Source organism: Apus apus, chromosome 4 (assembly GCF_020740795.1).
Source record: "Apus apus isolate bApuApu2 chromosome 4, bApuApu2.pri.cur, whole genome shotgun sequence".
NCBI lineage: Eukaryota > Metazoa > Chordata > Aves > Apodiformes > Apodidae > Apus > Apus apus.
Genome location: NC_067285.1, coordinates 97,705,923 through 97,726,612, shown reverse-complemented (window position 1 = coordinate 97,726,612; position 20,690 = coordinate 97,705,923). Strand labels below are relative to the sequence as shown.

General features: G+C 37.6%; 2 protein-coding genes across 14 annotated transcripts in view; one reads left to right on the top strand and one right to left on the bottom strand.

Annotated features, from left to right (window-relative positions):
* The window catches only part of PACRGL (parkin coregulated like), a 44,786-nt gene extending 35,214 nt beyond the window's left edge, over positions 1-9,572 (top strand). The window contains exon 8 of the mRNA XM_051619899.1: positions 7,497-9,572. Within this exon, the coding sequence (XP_051475859.1) occupies positions 7,497-7,502 (6 nt within the window). The 3' untranslated portion in view covers positions 7,503-9,572. The remainder of the gene's footprint in view (positions 1-7,496) is intronic.
* KCNIP4 (potassium voltage-gated channel interacting protein 4) overlaps positions 1-20,690 on the bottom strand; it is a 430,537-nt gene that overhangs the window by 20,162 nt on the left and 389,685 nt on the right. The window lies entirely within an intron of this gene.

Below are 20,690 nucleotides of genomic sequence, written 5' to 3'. Positions count from 1 at the left end.
GAAACCCTTTTTTTCTGTAGTTTGGCTCTTTCCTCTGAGACTATGCAAGATTGTGAACACTGACGTTCTTAAATAATTTTCATCTAAATATTTACATAGCCAACATAATTTACTTCCAAGACTGCTCTTTCCTTGACTCATAAATCTGGATTTATTGTGTTTATCAGGAGGTTTCTTAGTTCAGTGAAAGAGATTTAATATTGTAATTGTTAACTATGCCCCATGGCTTTATATCGAGTTATTGCTGACTTCTTCCATTGTACCAATTGTAATTAAAAAACTCTTTCTAACCTTTCATTAAACTCTTGTAAAAGAAAGGAAAATAATTAAATAGTTTGAAAGAAAAATTATGAGGTTTATTTAAACCATTTCCTTTTTTTTTTTTTTTTTTTAATCCAGCTGTATGTAACTTCCTTTGTTCCAGAAAATTTCTGACAGTCTTTTAGTATTGTATTATTCATAGAATCATAGGGGTTGGACGGGACCTCGAAAGATCATCCAGTCCAACCCCCCCGCCAGAGCAGGGTCACCTAGAGTACATCACACAGGAAGGCGTCCAGGCGGGTTTTGAATGTCTCCAGAGAAGGAGACTCCACAACCTCTCTGGGCAGCCTGTTCCAGTGCTCTGTCACTCTCACAGTAAAAAAAAAAATATTCTGATATTCACCTTAAACCTCCTATGCTCCAATTTGTATCCATTACTCCTTGTCCTATCACTGGTCATCACTGAAAGAAAACTTAACTCCATCTTCCTGACACTCACCCTTTACGTATTTGTAAACATTGATGAGGTCACCCCTCAGTCTCCTTTTCTCCAAACTAAAGAGACCCAGCTCCCTCAGCCTTTCCTCATAAGGGAGATGTTCCACTCCCTTAATCATCTTTGTGGCTCTGCGCTGGACTCTTTCAAGCAGTTCCCTGTCCTTCTTGAACTGAGGGGCCCAGAACTGGACACAATATTCCAGATGCGGCCTCACCAATACAGAACAGAGGGGGAGGAGAACCTCTCTTGACCTACTAACCACACCCTTTCTAATACACCCCAGGATGCCATTGGCCTTCTTAGCCACAAGGGCACATTGCTGGCTCATGGTCATCCTCCTGTCTACCAGGACCCCCAGGTCCCTGTCACCTACAGTGCTCTCCAGCAGGTCAGCCCCCAACCTGTACTGGTACATGGCGTTTTTCTTCCCCAAATGCAAAACTCTACACTTGCCCTTGTTAAACTTCATCAGGTTTTTCCCTGCCCAAGTCTCCAGCCTGTCTAGGTCTCTCTGAATGGCAGCACAGCCTTCTGGTGTGTCAGCCACTCCTCCCGGCTTGGTGTCATCAGCAAACTTGCTGAGGGTACATTCTGTACCCTCATCCATTCATGTATTATATTTTCCTTCTGGAGAGAAAAAGGAGGCAAAGTTCATCTTAAACTCTTTTTCCAGTGTTCTTTAAGGAAAAAATAAGATAAATTGACAGAAAGAAGAGACAGAGAATAATACATATGATTCTGCCTTTTGATGATCTCTCTTGCCTGCAGTTTTACTGCTGGGAAATTTCCCCTCCAGCACATGGTCTTATGAACTGCTCCAAAACCTGTAAATTATTTACAAGCTTCATGCTGCTTTAGTTGTCTTTTTTTCAGTATTTCTAAGAATACTCTATTAGGTGGATCCTTCTATACTACCTAATCAACACCCTTTTTAGACCCAAAAAATAAATGTAAGAAAGAGAAACTCAAAGCTCAGCCTTTTGTCTGTATAATAAATAGTTTTTTAGGATGGTTTAAGCTGTATTAGGAGGTTTGGCAATTTTAAATATAGTTTAATTTTGGTCTTTTGCATGACAGGTTCTTCATCCCATGCTGTATCTGGTGTCTGTGTTTGTTCTGCTTCATTTTAGATACGTATTCATGTCCATTGACTTATCACTGACAGAAAATGTTTTCTCTTTTTGCATGTTTTTCTATTATAACTGAAAATGTAAATTTTCCATAAAACACAAAACTTAGAGAACACATACATAATTTTGATATAGTGTGTTTACTTTAAAGCTAATTCTACCAAAAATCCCACAACTTAAAGCCACAGTGGATTTTCATAGCCCAGTCCAGCTCATAATTTTTCAGTATATGTATAGATACTAATTTTTTTAGTATAATAGGACTTTTATCAAAACAGCACGGGAATTTAAAAATAGCCTTGATTTAATAGCACTATCTAAGTGAAATTAATAATGAAATCTGGGCCAACAGACACCTCATGAAGCTCAACAAGCCCTGCAATGTTCTGCATCTGGGAAGAAACTGTCCCCCACATGAGTACCAGCTATGAAGTGACTGGCTGGCTGGCAGCCCTACTGAAAAGGACCAGGGGTTGCAGTGGGTGTTGCAGTGGGTGTCAAGCTGAGTGTGACCCTGGAAAGAATTATTATGCAAATGAGAGAAAACTACTGAGCCAAGTAGTGATCAGGACAGAAGGAAGGGGGTTAGTGATTTGAGACAATAGGTTCTGAAGCTTGTATTTTTTCAGTCTTTACATCTTTTCAGGTTTATGAAAACCAACTTTTAATTTTATGCACTTCCTGCTTCCAAAGCTGCATACCTGAGGCTGAATTAAATTTGCTATATCTATTGTTGGTTCTGATGCATGTATTTGAAGAGTAGGCCTTCTTTTATCTTTTTTGTTTGTTGAAATGAAGATTATTGTAAGTGCTGTTATGATTAAGGTGCTGGGTCATTAAAAAGATGTATATCTCAATTTTTGATGGGATAATTGGCTGGACAAGGTAGAAAATTTATACTGCACAAAGTTCAAGCTGAAGAATAAAAACATAAAACTATAAGTGACATAAAAGCCAAAAAGCAACAATGGTATGGGGGTGGAAATTTGAATTTCAAGGTTTCTGAGATGTTTAATTTTCCTTCCTACAGCTGCAAATCCACAACAGCTTGTTACAAATGCCTTCTTTGAGGGCCTGCTGTTTAACATAATCATAGATTCATAGAATGATAGAATCATCAAGGTTGGAAAAGATCTTCAAGATCATCAAGTTGAACCATCCACCCTACAATCCCTAAACACTAAACCGTCTTATGAAACACCGTATCTACCTCTTTTTTGAACATCCCCAGGGGTGGTGTCTCCATCACCTTCTTGGGTGGCCTGTTCCAATGCCTCACTGCTGGGACTCTTCTCAGTTCCTCTGGCTGCTGCCTTCCTCCTTGCTGTCTCTTTACCTTTGCAAGAAGGCACTAAGTCTCTGTTTCCTAGAACTTGGAAGAACAGGTCTATGAACTTCCCCTGTGAATCCCCACATCTCAAAATCTTTTCCAGATCCTAACCTTTTCTTCCATTTCAGAAGCTACTTCAGAGATAACCTTTAATCAGGCTGTCACCAAATGCTGCTGCATTTGTCAGACACAACAGCCCGATATCAAACCAAGGAGGCATCAGATAGATGCAAATTTCTGGTCAGAGAGATCTAAAATCCCAGCTCACTTTAAAGAGCTAGCACATTCTGTGAAAAAACATGAAAGAATATCTTTTCTAATATTCTTCTGCATTCTCACTCTCGCCTTGTGCTGTTTCTGTAGCATAAGCCAGAGAAATGATGTGGAGAAAAAACCCTTCTCTGGAAAGAAAGCAAGTTCAATCCAGGTTTGCCAGCATCAGGATTTGTAAGCAACAGCATTGATATGGTAAATTCTTATGGCACATATGAAAATGCAGAGAGCTTTCAGCAACTGCAGTGCAGGCCATGAGAGAGTGGGAATCTTACTTTGTCAAGTAGAAGCAACATTGAAAAATTATTTATTTAAGCCATATAGAAAACTACTCAAAGATTGTATAAGTAAGTGTGTATGCAATTTCGTTCTATTTCGACTGAGTGTTTAATTTAGTTGCAAATAGTTAATGGTAATGAATAATGTCCTGAGGTGGACTTGCACATGCAAAATGTTAGTTAGGAGATGTTTATGCACTGAAGTCTAAAAATCTCATAGCCTGCAGACACAGGAGAAAGAGAATTCAAGGGCTGATGAACCTTATTCCTCTGGGGCCAATGCAGGCACTGGCTTTTTACAGTTCTATTATGCCTTACAGCTTTGAAAATTAGCTGATATTCAGCTGACCCAGAATAAAATTATTTCGTCATGTCTTCAGACCACTGAATGTACTTCAAGCAGAGCAGAAAACAAAACCTCACACTAATACACTTATAGATTAACTTGTACATTTACCAGATACCAATAGGACTAAGCTCAAGTTTTGACCAACCTCAGAGCTGTCTGCAGAGAATAAGTAAGTTTGTAATTTATTGCAATTTAAACAAAAAAACCCAAACAAACCTGTCTTGTCCTTGATATATTAATCAGAAAGTAACTTAATTGCCTACTTACTTTGAAGTGAGTGCTGGTGCGATTACCTTCATGTCCAGAAAGTGATCTTAGAATCAGGGTTCACTTTTTATACTGATTTTTTCCATAAAAAAGCAGAACATGTATCAGAAATTATCTTAGTGAAAAGGGGCTGTTTGGCATTGCTGAAATTCAAATCACATCCTATTGGCCAACATAGAAGAAACAACAAAAGCAGGAAAAAACCCTACAGCAGCAAATAAAAGCTGAATTATTTCAGAAGGACTTCAAAGAAGATGATACAAACAAAATTAGGTTTCTGGGGGAGAGAAGGTTTTGATGTCATTAATGGAAAAGCACATCCGTTCTGGAAAATATCTCAAAAGCTATGCTTGAAAGATATGTGATGCACTATCCCATGAAGCAGCCCCAAAAACTTAGTTCAGAGAAACCCTCTCTCTTGAAATATTTGAAATGGAAATGAACAAAGCACTAGAAATTAAGACTGGGAAAACTAACCTGGGAATAGTTAGATAGTTCAGAAGATCTTTTTCTTTTCTCATTAATACAGATTTTAAAAAATCCCAGATAAATCTGTTTATAGTCCTTTTCCTTTGCTCTAAACACTTCTAAAAGAAGGTATACAGAAGATGTGGGGAGAGGAGAGAAGCAGTTTTCCTGCCATAGTTGGATCCCCCCCAAGAGGGCAATGAATTCACAGGGATTGATCTATAAGCAAAGCATGTGTTGGTAAAATTTCAAAGGATTATTTCTCCTGCAGATTGAAAGAAAAAAACCCAGGTCTTTGTATTATAGACAGTCAATTCTCTGAACATCTTCTTTGAACTGGGGTCTTTGGGACTGCTGCATTTTCAGCATTTGGGCTTCTGCTTTTTAACACCTCGTTTTGGAAGCCAAATGAATCACAGAAATACTAAATTTCCTTTGTATAGATTTATCATTCAACACCTCAACACTTCAAATAGGAGCTTTGAGGTAATTTTTAGAAAATCAGTGAATGCATGAGACAATTGCAATGACTACAAAAGAGATGCCTACTTTGGCTCTTTCGATCAGGCAATTATATTATTTCCCCACCTCTGTGTTTCTCCTGAGCTTTCCTGTTTGCCTACTACGAAAGCGAATTTATCAAAAGACTGGAGGATGATTGGCAGGATAGTGTCTCAGACTACTCACAAAGGATGAAAATTGGTTTTATACTGTCTTTACACCTATTGTTTTGGGGTCTCACCTGATATATGATACAATGGAACAATTCCAGACCTTACCTGGCTTTATTCTGAAAAGTTGAAGGAGCTGAAGTTAATTACCAAGAAATTAGCAGAGAAGGGAAGATGACAGAGGCAGGCTGCAGTGGAAGTGATGGGTAGAAGAAAGTTTTGAACATGTGTGTTGGATGCCTGGTCATCAGGAGAGGCAACCAAACAAGCTCAAAGGGAAAGTGTTTGTCCTGCAGGTGATCAGTGCAGATGAAATCACAGAACTGAGACTTATGGGAAAATCAATGTCATAGCATCTCAGATTAAAGACATAAAAACCACTCAGTATAAATGAGAAAGTGTCATTTCTTTCCTTCTGCTAGACAGGGGAACTCCTGCCAGTTTTAGGTCCTTTTATAAAGGTTTAGTGGCCAGGTTACCAGGTACTCTACCCAACAAATAGAGCTGTTGCCTTTTTTGTGCCACTTACCTATTAATAAAATATCAGTTAATTTTCTTGGAGAAATAAGGTAATTCCTCAAACAATTCAGAAACATGAACTTTTTACTCTAACAAATTTTCGTATTTCCTTAAATATTTGAAATATTTTGCTAACTTTCCTAACATTTTAAAATTATATAATGTATTTATTTTAATTAATAAATTATTAATACTGTACTGATGAACAAAGAATTTTCTAGCTAATGTGGATCTGGGCATACCAGAGAAATGAGAAATGGACTAAATATGGGATTCTTTTCCCTGTTTCATGTTCCATAATTATGATATGTATAACACATGCATAGTACAAGACAAAGTGTACTTAAAATAGCTATAGTTGAACTAATTTAATAATATTTTTGTTCTAAAAAAGCTTCCTGGAGTAAAATGAAATACATTAGTGAAGCCTTTTCTACTGTGTAGCAGAGTTGAGAGTCCCAGTACATTAATATGTGTAAAACATATGAAGATACTTAGAGAGTAGGAAATTAAAAAGGTCAAAACACAAGGTGGTGTGAGGTTTTTAATTTTTATTTATTTCACTGCTTGAAATTACTCTTATGGAAAAAAAATAATTTTAAGGCCAGCATTAATATTCTTTTATTCTGTGGGACATTATCCCCACCATGCACAAGAATGTACATTATATATATGAATGAGTATGTTTATAATAACCTATTTCTAGCTTAATGGATTTTCACTCATTTTCTCTAATGAAAACCCATGTTCAATGCAATTACACCAAAAACCACCGGTGTTTTTAACTTAAATTCTCACTTACCATTTCTATTTTCTGTGTTATCAGGAAAGAGATAGCTATTAATTTAACCTCGTGGCTGTTGAAACTGAATTAGTTCTTGGTTGGTTTTTGGGGTTTTTTTTGGTGTTTGTTTGTTTGTTTGTTGCGGGGTCGGTGGTTGTTTTTTTTTTTGAGGGGGGTGTTGCTTTATTTCAATTTAGTTTCTCATCTCAGTTTTCTCAGGAGTGGGCTATTGAAAAAACAGAAAAAGCTTTCACAGCATATTTGTTGAAACAGTTCTTGGTTTATGTTTTTAAAGATAACTTCTGTACAATCATATAGAAAGATGCTGTGACTAGAGATGAAAGATGTAGAGCAAAGGTATATCTCATATCAGACATATTTGATTACTTTGAGAGGACTGAAATTTCTTCCTAAAACAGCTACTATTGTTTTCAATTATTGCAGAATGAACATAAAATAATATACTCTAGTTTTGTATACTTGAATGTACTTGTGAGCCTTGAGAACTAGTCACAGAGGTGAAGAAAATGTCTCTGTTCTTTGTAGAAGCTGTATGTAATACAAGAGGAAGATTGTTTTTGTGAATTGGTTATGGATGGTTATCTCAGATGTCTTTTGTGTCTCCTCTAAAGCCTTTCTATGAATTGCCTATTTATCATTACAGGTGTAAAGCACAAGCAGTTTTTGAAGGAGGACCTAGAGCAGAGGAAGCATCACCAAATCAAATGCACTAATTACCAGGTCTAAAGGGACATCCTTCTTATGGATCTCTCCTCCCTGATCTAATGAACAGTGGATTTACTTCAGCTAAAGACTCACAGGGGCAACACCTTGGGTTGTTGCATTATAATTTCTGTCACAGAGGCTGTTGACCCATTTTACAGCTCAGTGGCAACAGTGTATGTTTCTGGGAACATGAAGCCTTTGGATTTGATAGTATCAGTCTCCATGGACATCCATTGGTGAAATACATGTAAAAGCTCTTTTCAAGCCTTGTCTCTTCAGGTAAACCACAAACCTCCTGGCTTCTATTTAGCCACCTGTCGATAAGTTATGATAATGCTCCCCACAGACACAGCAAAGACTGGTGAGGTTTTGAGCCTCCCACTGGAAGATACTCTAACAAACAAAAGCCTCTTTACACACCGGACTTCCTATGGCAGTTTCAGAGGAAAACAAGCAGAAATAAAGGAACTGGCTTAATGCCAGTGTTTGTGGCTTCACACAGTAAATAACAATCAACATTCTGGCTGCTTCCACGATACAGCGGGAGAGGTGCCAGCAACGCTTTTAATTAGCACCATTCTTTCTCTAGCAATGCCCACTAACTAGTGTAATTTTTAGCTTTCCATTATTAGCACTGGCAATAAAACAACAGTAATCAACATGACTAAAGATCTGAGCTTAAAAGCTCACTGCAAAGCTTAACACACCAAACAGGAGGGCATTGTTCAGTGAAGCAGATCCTGTATCACTTGATTTATTTATTTTCAGTACTACTGGTAGTGCAGTGCATTTTTTGGAAATCAGAAACCATGTAATTATTGATGAAGTCTGAGGGATGATATGAGACTCCAATCTGGAGAATTATACTATTTAAAGATGAAAAACACTAAAAATTAAAAAAAAAGTTGACCCCTGTGCATAAGCTTCTAGCCTGTTCATGGAATGCTTAGGGTTGAGATAGTTAATAGAAAAGGGAGACGTTCCAACCCTAGGTTCCTAATTAGGTCTTCACTGGAAAATGGAGCAGAAAAATTCCTAGACTGCCCTGAGATTTGCCAAAAGCTGCTGCTTCTAGGAACTCTGAATACAGAAGACAATGACCAAATGGCAAAAGTCATGTCATTTGCAGAGCAAAATCTGAAACCTCCAGTTTGAGATCCTCTGCTGAACAACTGAGAAGTCTGAAGAAGCCTGGCATGCTCCCAAAGTGAATAGAGGAAATACTTTGATTGGTATGCGTATCTTTCATGGCTTGTTAATCATAGAATCAACAAGGTTGGTAAAGGAAAAAATTATTCTGAAGAAACCAGAAAAGGATCAGACTTTTCCAGCACAGGGCAACAGGAACAAGTACTTGCTTATCTACTGGTACAATACCATAATAACTACACTCCATTTTGGTATTGCCTCATGGGAATATCTTCCTCTAGGACTGGACTAGAAAATGTTAGAGCTAATTACCACTAAACTACAGTTGTCTGACAGACTTTGTGTTTACATCACGAACAGCTAATTTGGTGAAGGACAAATCAGGCAAACAAACCTGTAATTGCTATGTTTCTATCTAGAGCTCTGGAATCACTGAGAAGCCATTCTTATAGGGCAAATCACATGAAAGGGATAAGAAAATTCCTCATGACATAAAGGTATGTTCCATTAAAATAAATGAAAATTTGAAACTGACTTTACAAGAGACAAACCTTGTAGACTGGAAGAATAACATTATAAAATCAGGACCTAAATGTTATCAGTATTTAGAACTGGTGAATCTATAGGGGTAGTTAAAAACTGATAAACTTTCTGTTACTCTCTGGTGTCAAATTGAACCTAATTTTGCATCTGCTTTCATATTAAAGCTCTCCTTTGTTTTATGCTGTATTATTCTTCTTTTTCACCTTGCTCTGGAGGGAGGTAACAGACATTGCCTGCTTTAAAACTTTAATAGTAACGAATCATCCTTTGTTCTGTGATTTTTACTGGGGACTCATTATTCAGGACATGGAGAACAACTGACAAAGAGCTTATGCCCTAAAAACTAAGGGAAGAGGTGGAAAAAAAAAAAAGGAAAAAAAAAAAAGTGAGATGAACTTGTTTGTCCAGGTGGACAATATGGCAGTTAGTTACTGAACCTGGATTTCCTGCTGTTTGATACAAATTTGGTAACTTGTACAATATGCTTCCTGTGCAACTAGATCCCATGCTTAGTGCTGACATTTAAATCCCAAGCACAATCTTGTGTCTGCTGCCCTGATAATCATAATTGCTGGTAGATACTGTACCAGAGACAAATATTTCTATATCCAGCCATTGGGAGTTGACTTCTAAAAATTATTGTTGAATCTTTTTAGTGAGGCTACAGTGAAGCTGGTCACAGTGTTAAGAGATGTGTAAATGGAGCAAGTAAATAATTGTTTGAAAATATCATGTTGACTGCTTCCTAGATGAGTGTTTTTTCATGCATGAGGTTACAGTTATCTCCACTTGATGGATATGGAGCTTGGTCATGGCGGGGCAAATGGTCTCCCTCAAAGATACTGCCCATAGGACACACATTTCACTCTTAACGCCAAGGAATTCAGTGTTCATTTTTCTCGCCTGTACAGATGAACTTTGCTATATCCAGCTCCTGGGAAAGTTCAGTTTCCCACAGCCACCAGCTTCCCTACTGGTGCTCCCCACTTTGTTCCCAGGGCATGTTTGATTAAAGGCTGAGAAGCAATCTCTCAGATAGCCAGGGACACTCTAAAAGGTTTTGGCTGTCAGACCAAAGACATTAAATTAGGCAGTTGTCAATGTGGAGCCTGTGCAGGCAGTGAAGCACTGTTATAATGCTCTCTTGCAACCCAGAAGGCTTTTTACTGCGATAGTTAAGGCTTTTACAGGTGTGTGTCAGTTAAAAAGCCAGCCAAAGAGCCCAAAGGCTAGAGTCTTTAGACTTCTAGTTTCATGCTGTGTTTACTGAATCGTGTGGTCTTCTGAGTTATTGGCTCCTGTTTTTTTTTCCTGTTATACTCACTGCATTTAAGGTCCTTTAAGTTCATTTCACAATGGAATTGACTGGGTTGAATTAATACCCTTACTTGAAAATTAAAAGAGAATCATTCACATAATTCAAGTGAAGAGCAACTACAGAAATGTCCAACTGATCTAAAGAATAGCGTCTCTGTTAGACACTGGATTTTAGACTTTCACTCAAAGGTAAATGCAGCTTCGCCCAAGACTTGTAATAAACTTCCCTGACACTGAAAGACTTGTCCTTGGTGCTTTGTCACTTGGGATTTGTTATCTTATTTGGAGACTTATCAGTGTTTATTTTTCAGACAGATGTAGGTCTAAAGACATTTCTAATCAGAAATTAACACTGTCAAAATCAGTAAAAGGATTTCTAACAGTTTTGCTGCTTTATGACACAACCTACACATTGTTGATTTTGTTTAAATTGAGCAGGAATTTAAACAAGGAAAAATTATAAAGATTCAAAATTATTTGGAAATTCCTGGGATTCAGAAATTATTCCTGAGTCCGGCAAAAATAAATTTTATCTATAAAGTTTTGAACTAACCAGGCCCCAAATGGTAGGGCTGCACAATCCAGAAGTATCACCAGATGATATATTTATTCCCACTCCTCTCATCTTGCAGGCTTAGGATGCCCACCTGAAAATATGTGTTCACTTTGTTTCCGTAAATTGCAGTGTAACAGGAAAAAAACTTAGTACAAGATTTAATGAGGAATTGTCATATTTTATATAAAAAATATTTAAAAGTAAGAAAACCAGTAGCAAGAAATCCAAGTAGAGAGATTTAGTTTCTTGAACACTGTTTTCTCCACTGATGATTTGGCTCACTGAAGCATTTTATGACAAGCTGTGTGTTATATTGCAGCATGTTGACAGCAGCTATGGTCAGCAGTAATCTCATTTTATGAAGAAAAGGGCACATATAGGAGAAAGGAGAATAAGAGGTGTCTACTCACTAAATTTTAAAATAACAACCTAATCAGTGGTGCATTGCACCAAGTTTTACTTAACTAATATTAGTGATTACCCAGAAACTAAAATCTAACAATTTCTCATTACTCAATATACTTGAGTACACAACTCAAGTTGTAATTCTTAGTTCAGAGGCAGCACAAACCTACCTGCAGTGAGCTGTGGCTAAAGAAGATATTTTGCTTCTCATATTCTAGTATGTAAACAACTCCTTTCCTCAGAAATCACATACAGATGCAGACAAAGGTTCTGTGGTAGAAAACCAGTAGATGAGTGACACTAAGCAGCAGAAGGTATACACTGTGCCCTGAATTCCACCTTGGCATGACTGATGGCAGTTGTTGCTGCAATCCCCATTGGGAGCACACCAGAGTACAGGACATGGTACTGCCAGTTTCAAACATGAGGGGCTGACAAGCACACAGAGTAATACAATTCCACCAAAATACAACACTGACTCTTTTAGAACAAAGGAGAATTTTGGAGGTATTTGGTGCTCTGCACTATTATTGATATTTGATGCTTAAAATCACATGTTTTGTTTTGTTTTTGTTTTTGTTTTATATGCTGCTTAATTAGAGAATTGGGTAGCTCCATTTTCAGAGATAATTCAGAAATAAGCAAACAGTCTTATGAAGATAGTCCTTGGTATACTAGACAACAGCTTTTCCTTTGTGAACACGACGTGAAGTATCTCCATGAACAGCAGTAAATCATGAGATTAATAGAAAGGCAGGAACTGAGTTCACTGTTAACTTTCAAAAAGATTTCTTGCCAGCAACTGTGAGATTAGTTGAAATGAGAATCTCCAATGAATTCATTAAAGATCTGCAAATTTGTGGTGACTGACAACTATACAATAGGTCTGTCAAACTGTACCTCCAAATTATTTTTACTTTTATATTTGAAAAGTTTCAAGTTTATTGAATAACTCCCGAATGGAATATATAAGGAATATAAGCATTATTTATTACTCAGTTTGTTAAAGGATTTTCACGTGTTTGAAATGTGGAAATGTTCCCTCTAAGCCCCTAGTAAATGAATGTCAGTGCTTTTGAAACATAACAAAATTCTACCTTGGCAAGGATTGTTTTTCAAGTTTTTCTTCAGTCATCTAAAATTGAGAAGACAATTGATCTGAAGCTCAACTGGTAAATAACAACTCTAAAAATGGAGGTTTGAAATATATGCATTATACATGTCTTCAGAAACTCTAGATAGAAAAACATGATTTACAGAAACCTGTCTGTTAACAGGAGACATGATATCCTGCTTCTAGTTTTACTTGCTTGGAGTTTGATTATGCAATAGTCTATTGCTTAGTTTCAGCACAGTGAGCATGTTTCTAGCACTGCTACCAGCAGAGCAACACATGCCCTGTTAATAGTCAGAGTGATGGAGGGATATGGGTCAAATGGTTTTAGTTTTATTACATGTTAGCCAGGAGAACTAGGTGGGAACCTTTAACTGGCCTATATCTTCCTTTCAGGCTCTTTTCTGTGTTGTCAGAAAGAGAGTCTACATCTGGAAAGATCCTGCTCTTGCTAAGATTACAGAGAATCACAGAATCATCATGATTGGAAAGGACCTCTGAGATCACCAAGTCCAACCATCAAACAAAACAAACAAACCCAAAAACACATCCCACAAAAAAACACCCCCAAAAAGACCCACAACCTCAGCCACTAGAGCATGCGGTGTAACCCAAGGGCTTCTGCAGTCATCAGATCTTGAGAGAAAAAGCAACACCACTGACTACAAATTAAATGAAATGTTCCTTGCTGTCATAGGACTCCATGGGGGATGATGAAAATAATATTTAAGCTCTAAGCTGCCTCATCTGATAGAACAAGCTTTGGAGGATGGATATGAGGGGGAAAATACTCTTGCTCTAGTGCCATCATTACTCATGCTCAGATTTGTTGTTTTATCTCTCTTTTTGTCTATGTTAATCTGAATCTGCACTTATTCCTTACAATACAAACACATAGATTCAGTGTACAACTAAATGGGGTCACAATGAATCAAAAACCTCCTACTGGCTCTGTGAGTTGGGGGACACCAATGACTCAGAGATAGGTGATCCAAGCTAAAATGTTATTTCTTGTAGTGGGAAACATTTTGCTTTATAATACATAGCATTCCAGAAATACAAGCTAAGAGGATTATGTTGTCTTTGCTGCTTGTCATGCTTTAGAACAGGTGAAAAGGTTAAGTAAGGAAGCAAGGAAAATGGAATGGACTTTCAAAATCCCTTTTTGGATCATCCCAGAAGTATCTAAACTCTTTGCATCATCCATTTAAAAAATCTCCTTAATAGTCAAATGCCTATGTCTCTTGTCAGCTTGTAGCTTCTCACAAATGTAATGCAAGGGGACACGTTTTCCAATTGTATTAAATAAATTGTAATTAAGATATTGATTATCTTAGAAACATTTGAAAGAAAGAAGTGAAAGACAGAACAGTACATCAGTATTAGTCATAGATTAGAGGCTGTGCAAGTAGGATATCTGCAAAGGTAGAAGTCATCCATGTGTAGGACACTGAGATACATTTCTAATACCTCCTTTCTTACCAAGTAAGTTCCAGTTACAACAAGCAAAACAAATATATTTAGTATTCTTAGTATGCCATGCATACAAATATGCATGAGTTAAACCAGTCTGAAAACTTAAACTTCAGTACCATCAAAATTACATTTAAATATTTCAGGTTTTGCACAAGCTAGTGCATATAATGCAAAATGCACAGTATACATAACCTTAATCTTCATCATTAAATAAAACATTGCTGGTGGAGAGAAATTATTTCTACAGTCAATGTAATGAGAGGCAGTGCTAAATTTAAGTTTAAATTTACTACTGGGTCTAGCACAGATAATTTTAGAGAGCTTATACAACATAATACGAACACTTATTTATGAGGTCTAGAACTGGCATTTGAAGATCAGCATCAAAACTTTAAATTTTATTTCCCTGTCCACTAAAACAAATGATGACATAAGATTCTGTGTCCCAGCGATCCCAAATTATTTTTAATGTCAAAGTGCCAACATTACCTAGATATAAAAGCATATAAAAGATCAACCTGAATTTCCACAGTAAATATTTATGCAGTTTTTCTAGAGACTTCTTCCAGCTAAGGATGTGAAAATCCACTGTACATTTCTTGAGATGTTGAAGAGATTGGGCTTTTGTGCACAATACAGAGCAGCAATTAGTTTCAAACAATAAACTAAACCTGTATATTAATTACTTATTTAATCTGAATGTGGGCAGTTCAGATTACAAACTGATGGAACTGTTCACCAGAAGAGACCTCTGAAAGTTATCCAGTCCAACTTAAAAAAATATCCTATGACTATTCTTAGATTTGGGAATGTAGATACACCTTAGATGGATAAATTCCTCTAGAGAGCAGTCCTGAGGAAAAGGATGTGGGGGTGGTAGTAGATGAGAAGCTCGATTTGAGCTGCCAGTGTCCGCTTGCAGCCCAGAGAGCAACTGCATCCTTGGGCTGCACCAAAAGAAGTGTGGCCAGAGAGGTGATTCTGCCCCTCTACTCTGCTGTGGTGAGACCCCACCTGGAATACTGTGTACAGTTCTGGGGCCCTCAGCACAAGAAAGATATGGACCTGTTGGAAAGAATCCAGAGAAGGGCCACCAAGATGATCAGAAGGCTGGAGCACCTCTGCTATGAAGACAGGCTGAGGGAGTTGGGGCTGTTCAGCCTGGAGAAGGCTCCAGGAAGACCTTATAGTGGCCTTCTAGTACTTGAAGGGGACCTACAAGAAAGCTGGGGAAGGGCTTTTCATCAGAGAAGGTAGTGATAGGACAAGGGGTAATGGCTTTAAACTGAGAGAGGGGAGATTTAGGTTAGATATTAGGAAGAAATTCTTCACTATGAGGGTGGTAAGGAACTGAAATGGGTTGCCCAGGGAGGTTGTTGATGCCCCATCCCTGGAGGTTTTTAAGGCCAGATTGGACAAGGTTTTGTGTAACCTGGTCTAGTGGTGGGGTTCCCTGCTCATGGCAGGGGGTTTGGAACTTGATGATCTTTAAGGTCCCTTCCAATGATTCTATGATTTTAACTCTACATGACATAAACCATATGTTTTTATTTCCTACTAATTAGATTGAAAATACACTTCACTGGATAAAGCAAGGACTTTCACTTTTTTTTTTTCCCTATAAGAGCCTAAACAGAAGAACAAGCAAAAGGGAAGAAATTTTCCAGAAAAGGACAATGAAAATTGTTGTATTTTATCATGCAAAACTCAAATACTCTAGACAATCAATAAATGAGCTTTATAACCTATAAAACGAGCTTTCATTAAACTTTCACTGAGACTCATAAATGGAACATACAGTAATAAAATGCTTCCATCAAACCATAATCGAAATAGAAAAATCTTTGAATAAATTAGCATATTTTGAGTTATGCAGAAATATATTTTTACATGGATAGGTAGTGTGATGGGAAACCAATCTTGGAGCTGCAACATTATCTTACTGTCATTGTTTGCTTCATTTGCTAATAGCAATAGGGAAAAGGTATCTTAGAAATTTTGTTTTCGCAATAAATTGAACAAGAATGGAGCTGCCTATTTAAATCTATAGTATGCATCCAGAAACTTTTTTATGCATGCATAACATCAATTTATACTTGCTTTGATACACAGCTTGGTAAGATCAATGTTCATAAAAAATCCTTTCATTTTTCTGGGAAAGTCTAGTAGTTTCCCAAAACAAAGTTCAACAGAATTTTTGAGGAGAATAATCAACGAAATTAAAAGATCATTAACATTTAAGTTCAGCACAGGAGCATCTTTTGTGCAGCAAAAGCACTATCTAAGTATTTTTAAAATGGAAATGCGCCATAGCACGGGGATATTTTTAAAACTGCAAGAGACCTATCAATGGACAAAAGAGAAAGAAAGACCACATGTTGAGTGCATGCTTGAAAGTCTGTGCAATTTATTATGAAGTACTACTTGTACTTGGCCTGCCACAGAGCCATTGGTTTGAAAGGTTAACGACTGCTGCAATCACAATTTCAATTTCCAAGAAATGGGATGACACAAAGCCAAATACAAAAAGGAAAGGTCCCACTGTGGTGGCAGCTGAGCAACAATTCATCAACAAGAGTGCAGGAACATTGTAGAACTATAGTGCTGGAGACAACCTTTTGAGCCTGGGTGGGGCTTATGTTCCAGTAAACTCATCTTTCAATGATAGCACAGAAGCTTTAAAATCAGTAAATTACCAAATATAGGCAAAAGTTTTCTCTTGATGCTTTCCTTTATAATAGTTTCTAGGTCATCTGAAGGTGCTTAACCCATGTCCTTATCTTTTCTTTAGTGTATCTCCTCTTGTATTTTAAATATTGACCTTTACTCCTATCAAAACAGCCATTGTCACTATGGACATTTCAATAGTCTTAGGGCTTTCTCTGTGGTTATACTCTACTTTTTGCTTCCTAGGGCGTCAGCTACACTATGGTGTGATCTGAGACTTTCTAAAGCTTTCAGGTGTGTATGTATGGACAGAGATGCTGAGACACTGTGCTCCTTCAGTCTATTACTTTTTGCTGCATTTGGCATGTACTTTACCTACACAGGAAAATAATATTGATTAAAATATCTTTAAAGATTTACCTTTTTATTTTTAAGTAAAACCCACATAAAAAATAAAACTTTGTAATTACCAACAGAAATACGAGAGTACCTGGTGCTTTCTCATCAGCAGTCATAACCATATGTAAGTAATTTGAAGTAAAAAAATAATAAATAACTGGATGTAAGCTGTGAGAAGTTCTACTCATCCCTATCTCAGAACAGATCCTAGAGCTAGACAAGCAGCTGGACTAAGATTATATAGACAAAAACTTTTCAGTTAAGAAAATGAAGGACTAAGTAGGAAATGTGCTAGAGCTGTATAAATCAGCAAATATCTTGGAGAAGTAATGTTAATGATTGTTCATTTTCTAATAGCAGAAATGCTATAGATATTAAAATAGAAGGCAGCAGGTTTGACATAAAAATGAATTCTTTTTCACAGAAGGGATAATTAAGATATGGAGCTAATTTCCCACAGGGTACTGTGGATGTTGAAATACCCTGATAGGTTCAGAAGGTAATTATCATGGTTATGGAAGAAAATTTGGTTAAAGTATGGAGAAATATGAAGATGCAGGTATAACTCTCAGCACAGGGATTATTTCATTAGCAGAGTACCAGGAGACAGCACAGTATGTTAGTAGAATTATCACTCTAATTTTCCCTTATTCTTAGACTCTTTCCCTTACCTGGCAACCCCTGAAAACAGGATACTGAGGCAAAGGGACTGAGTACTGCTTTTCTCTGTTTCATCAATTGTGTGTTTTTTTTATCGTGTCTGGGGTCTGTTTCTTCCTGCCATGCTTGCAAAAAGAGAGATGAAAAAATGTGTATACTAGAAAGGCTGTTGAAAATAAACAGAAAAAAAATCCACTTCTTCATTAGTTTATAAAACACCTAGAGCATTAAGTATTATATTATAGAGATTAAAAAAAAAAATTCAGAAATAAAAGTTGGCTTTAAACTATCAGCATAGTAGGTATGCAGTCTTGTCCATTCTAAAGCCTAAGCCTAAGTTCATTAAGGTTATTAATATTTGCACTATTACAGGTACTAAACAGATACAGATATTATGTTCTGGTAGTATCACAGCTAACTCCAGATTTTTAGGCTCTATATAAGGATAGAGTTGCTGTCTGTTCCTTCTTTAAAAAGATAGCAAATCTGTGGATTTATAGATGGGAAAATGCTGCCTGAAACCAACATTCACTCCTGGACTAGCAAGCAGTAAGTAGTTTAACTGATATGGTTAAACTCCTGCAGCTTAACCACTGAGTGTTGATTCCAAATATCAAGTGACCAAATCCAATAGATATTCTATAGTTCATTGGTGACACAAGTATGGACTAGCAAAAATCCATATATAGGGCGGAATTCTGTTGAATTAACCAGAGAACACGTAATAAGGCCAGTCTGGATCAGGCTGTGAGCAACCTGATCTAGTGGGAGGTGTCCCTGCCCATGCAGAGGAGTTAGATCTAGATGATCTTCAAGGTCCCTTCCAACCCAAACCATTCTATGGTTCTATGAATAACTGTGCCAGCAGATACTAGCTGCATTGCCTTTAGGACCCCAGACCGCACTACAGCTCTTTTGCTAGTACACAGTGCAATGCTGATGCTACTGTGCTGCAGGATGCTGTAAATTTAGTCTAACAGGACCATAAAGTCAGCAGAGCTACAGCAACTTAAATGAATGCCTTAATTTACCTTGCATTATATAGTTAAATTGTTGAAAAGATAGCAAGACAGGGTTTCTGGTTTTGCTGGGAGAGAGTTATAGAATCAATTTTCAGCTCAGGGAAGCTGCAATTTGAGAGAAGACTGCAGCACCTGATTCTGTGAGAACTAAGATGAGAAGACACTTTGCTTTAGTTCATGGTCAGCCATGGTATGTGGGTTTCCATAGTGATCAAGATCTTTAGCAGCTTCAAGTCAGCCAGGTGCTAGGGCACAGAGGAGCAAAACCCAGGGCAGCTGACCCAAGCTGGCCAACAGAAGTATTCCATGCCATAAGCATCACCCTCACTGTAGATTGGGAATTTTGCTGGGGATGCTGCTCTTTTTCAACGGCCACCATGCCTGGAGGCTCTAGTCCATCATGCTGCCCCCAAGGCCTGCTGTCCCATTTGCTGTGACCATCACACTCCTGCTGGAGCTGTGGTGCTCACAGTGCTTGACACCCAGCATTCACTGCTGGGAGTGCATGGCTCACAGCCAGTGCTTGGACTGAGTATAACTTTTTATTTTGTATTAGTATTGGGATTAATAGTAGTTCTTTACTATTTTATTATTTATTACATTTATTATTTATTTTATTTAATCTGGTTTAGTTTCAACCCATGGGTCTCCCTCTTTTCTTGTTCCTGATTTCCCTTCTTGGGTTGGGAGGTGGTCATTGAGTGATAGAACAACTGCCTAAACATAGACAACAGGCAAACATCCGGTAAAAACCAAGAAGCACAGAGGTAGGATATGCAGAAGTTTTAGTGGTGTGGCGGTAAAGATGTGTGCCTGTGTATTTCATTAATATTTTCAGTGGACTTGCCTTTCTAGTGGAATGATTAAAGAGAATACCACAGGCTCACAGAATGGTTGGGGTTGGTGGGGACATTTGGAGGTCACCTGGTCCCACACCCAAGCTCAAGCAGGGACACCTAAAGCATGTTGCCCTGGAACATTGTATGGATGGGTGCCTCCACAACCTCCCTAGACAACCTGTGCCAGCATTTGGTCATCTCACAGTGAAACAGTATTTCCTCGTGTTGGTGTTCATTGCCACTTGTCCTGCCACTGGGCACCACTGAAAAAAACTGGTGCTCTCTTCTTTACACCCTTCCTGCAGTTATTGATACACATCAAAACAAACATTTATGAGATCCCCCTGAGCCTTCTCTTATACACACGTCTTGAATTCTCATGTATTGATAAGAAAATGAAACACCTGAATAAAGATGCATTACCATGTATTACTATTGACACTCCTTTGATCTAAGTAGAACTTGCATCTAAGAAAACAAAAGCATACAAAGAGCTGGAATTCCTCTTTTTAAAAAAATGGTAAAATCGTAATCAATTAAAAGTCTTCCTTATAAGGTATTCTTTTTTTCTATAGTTCATGCCATGCAGAGAATTGTCAAGTTCCTTCATTTCTGAGACCCTAAAAAAAATTATTCTTAGAGAAACAGACAGCTTATTTTATCCCCTCTATGCTTTTATGCCTTACATAACTAGGGACATTACTTCATAATTTGCAATGCCTAGGGAATATTCTCATTAGCAGGGGAATGTTCTCTGGTACCATGAGGAAATGAAAAGCTTTTAAGGGCAATCACTACTAATCACTGACATGACAGCATTATATACCTTCTGGAACTGAGGATGATATATCAACAGGGCACATTAAGTGACTCTATTTTACTTGCATTGTAAGTTTTCAATAAATATGTAGTTTTAGAACTCCCCTCTGCATGGCTTGCCTTCTTTACAAAATGCACGACATATAAGAATTCTGCAAGATTTACG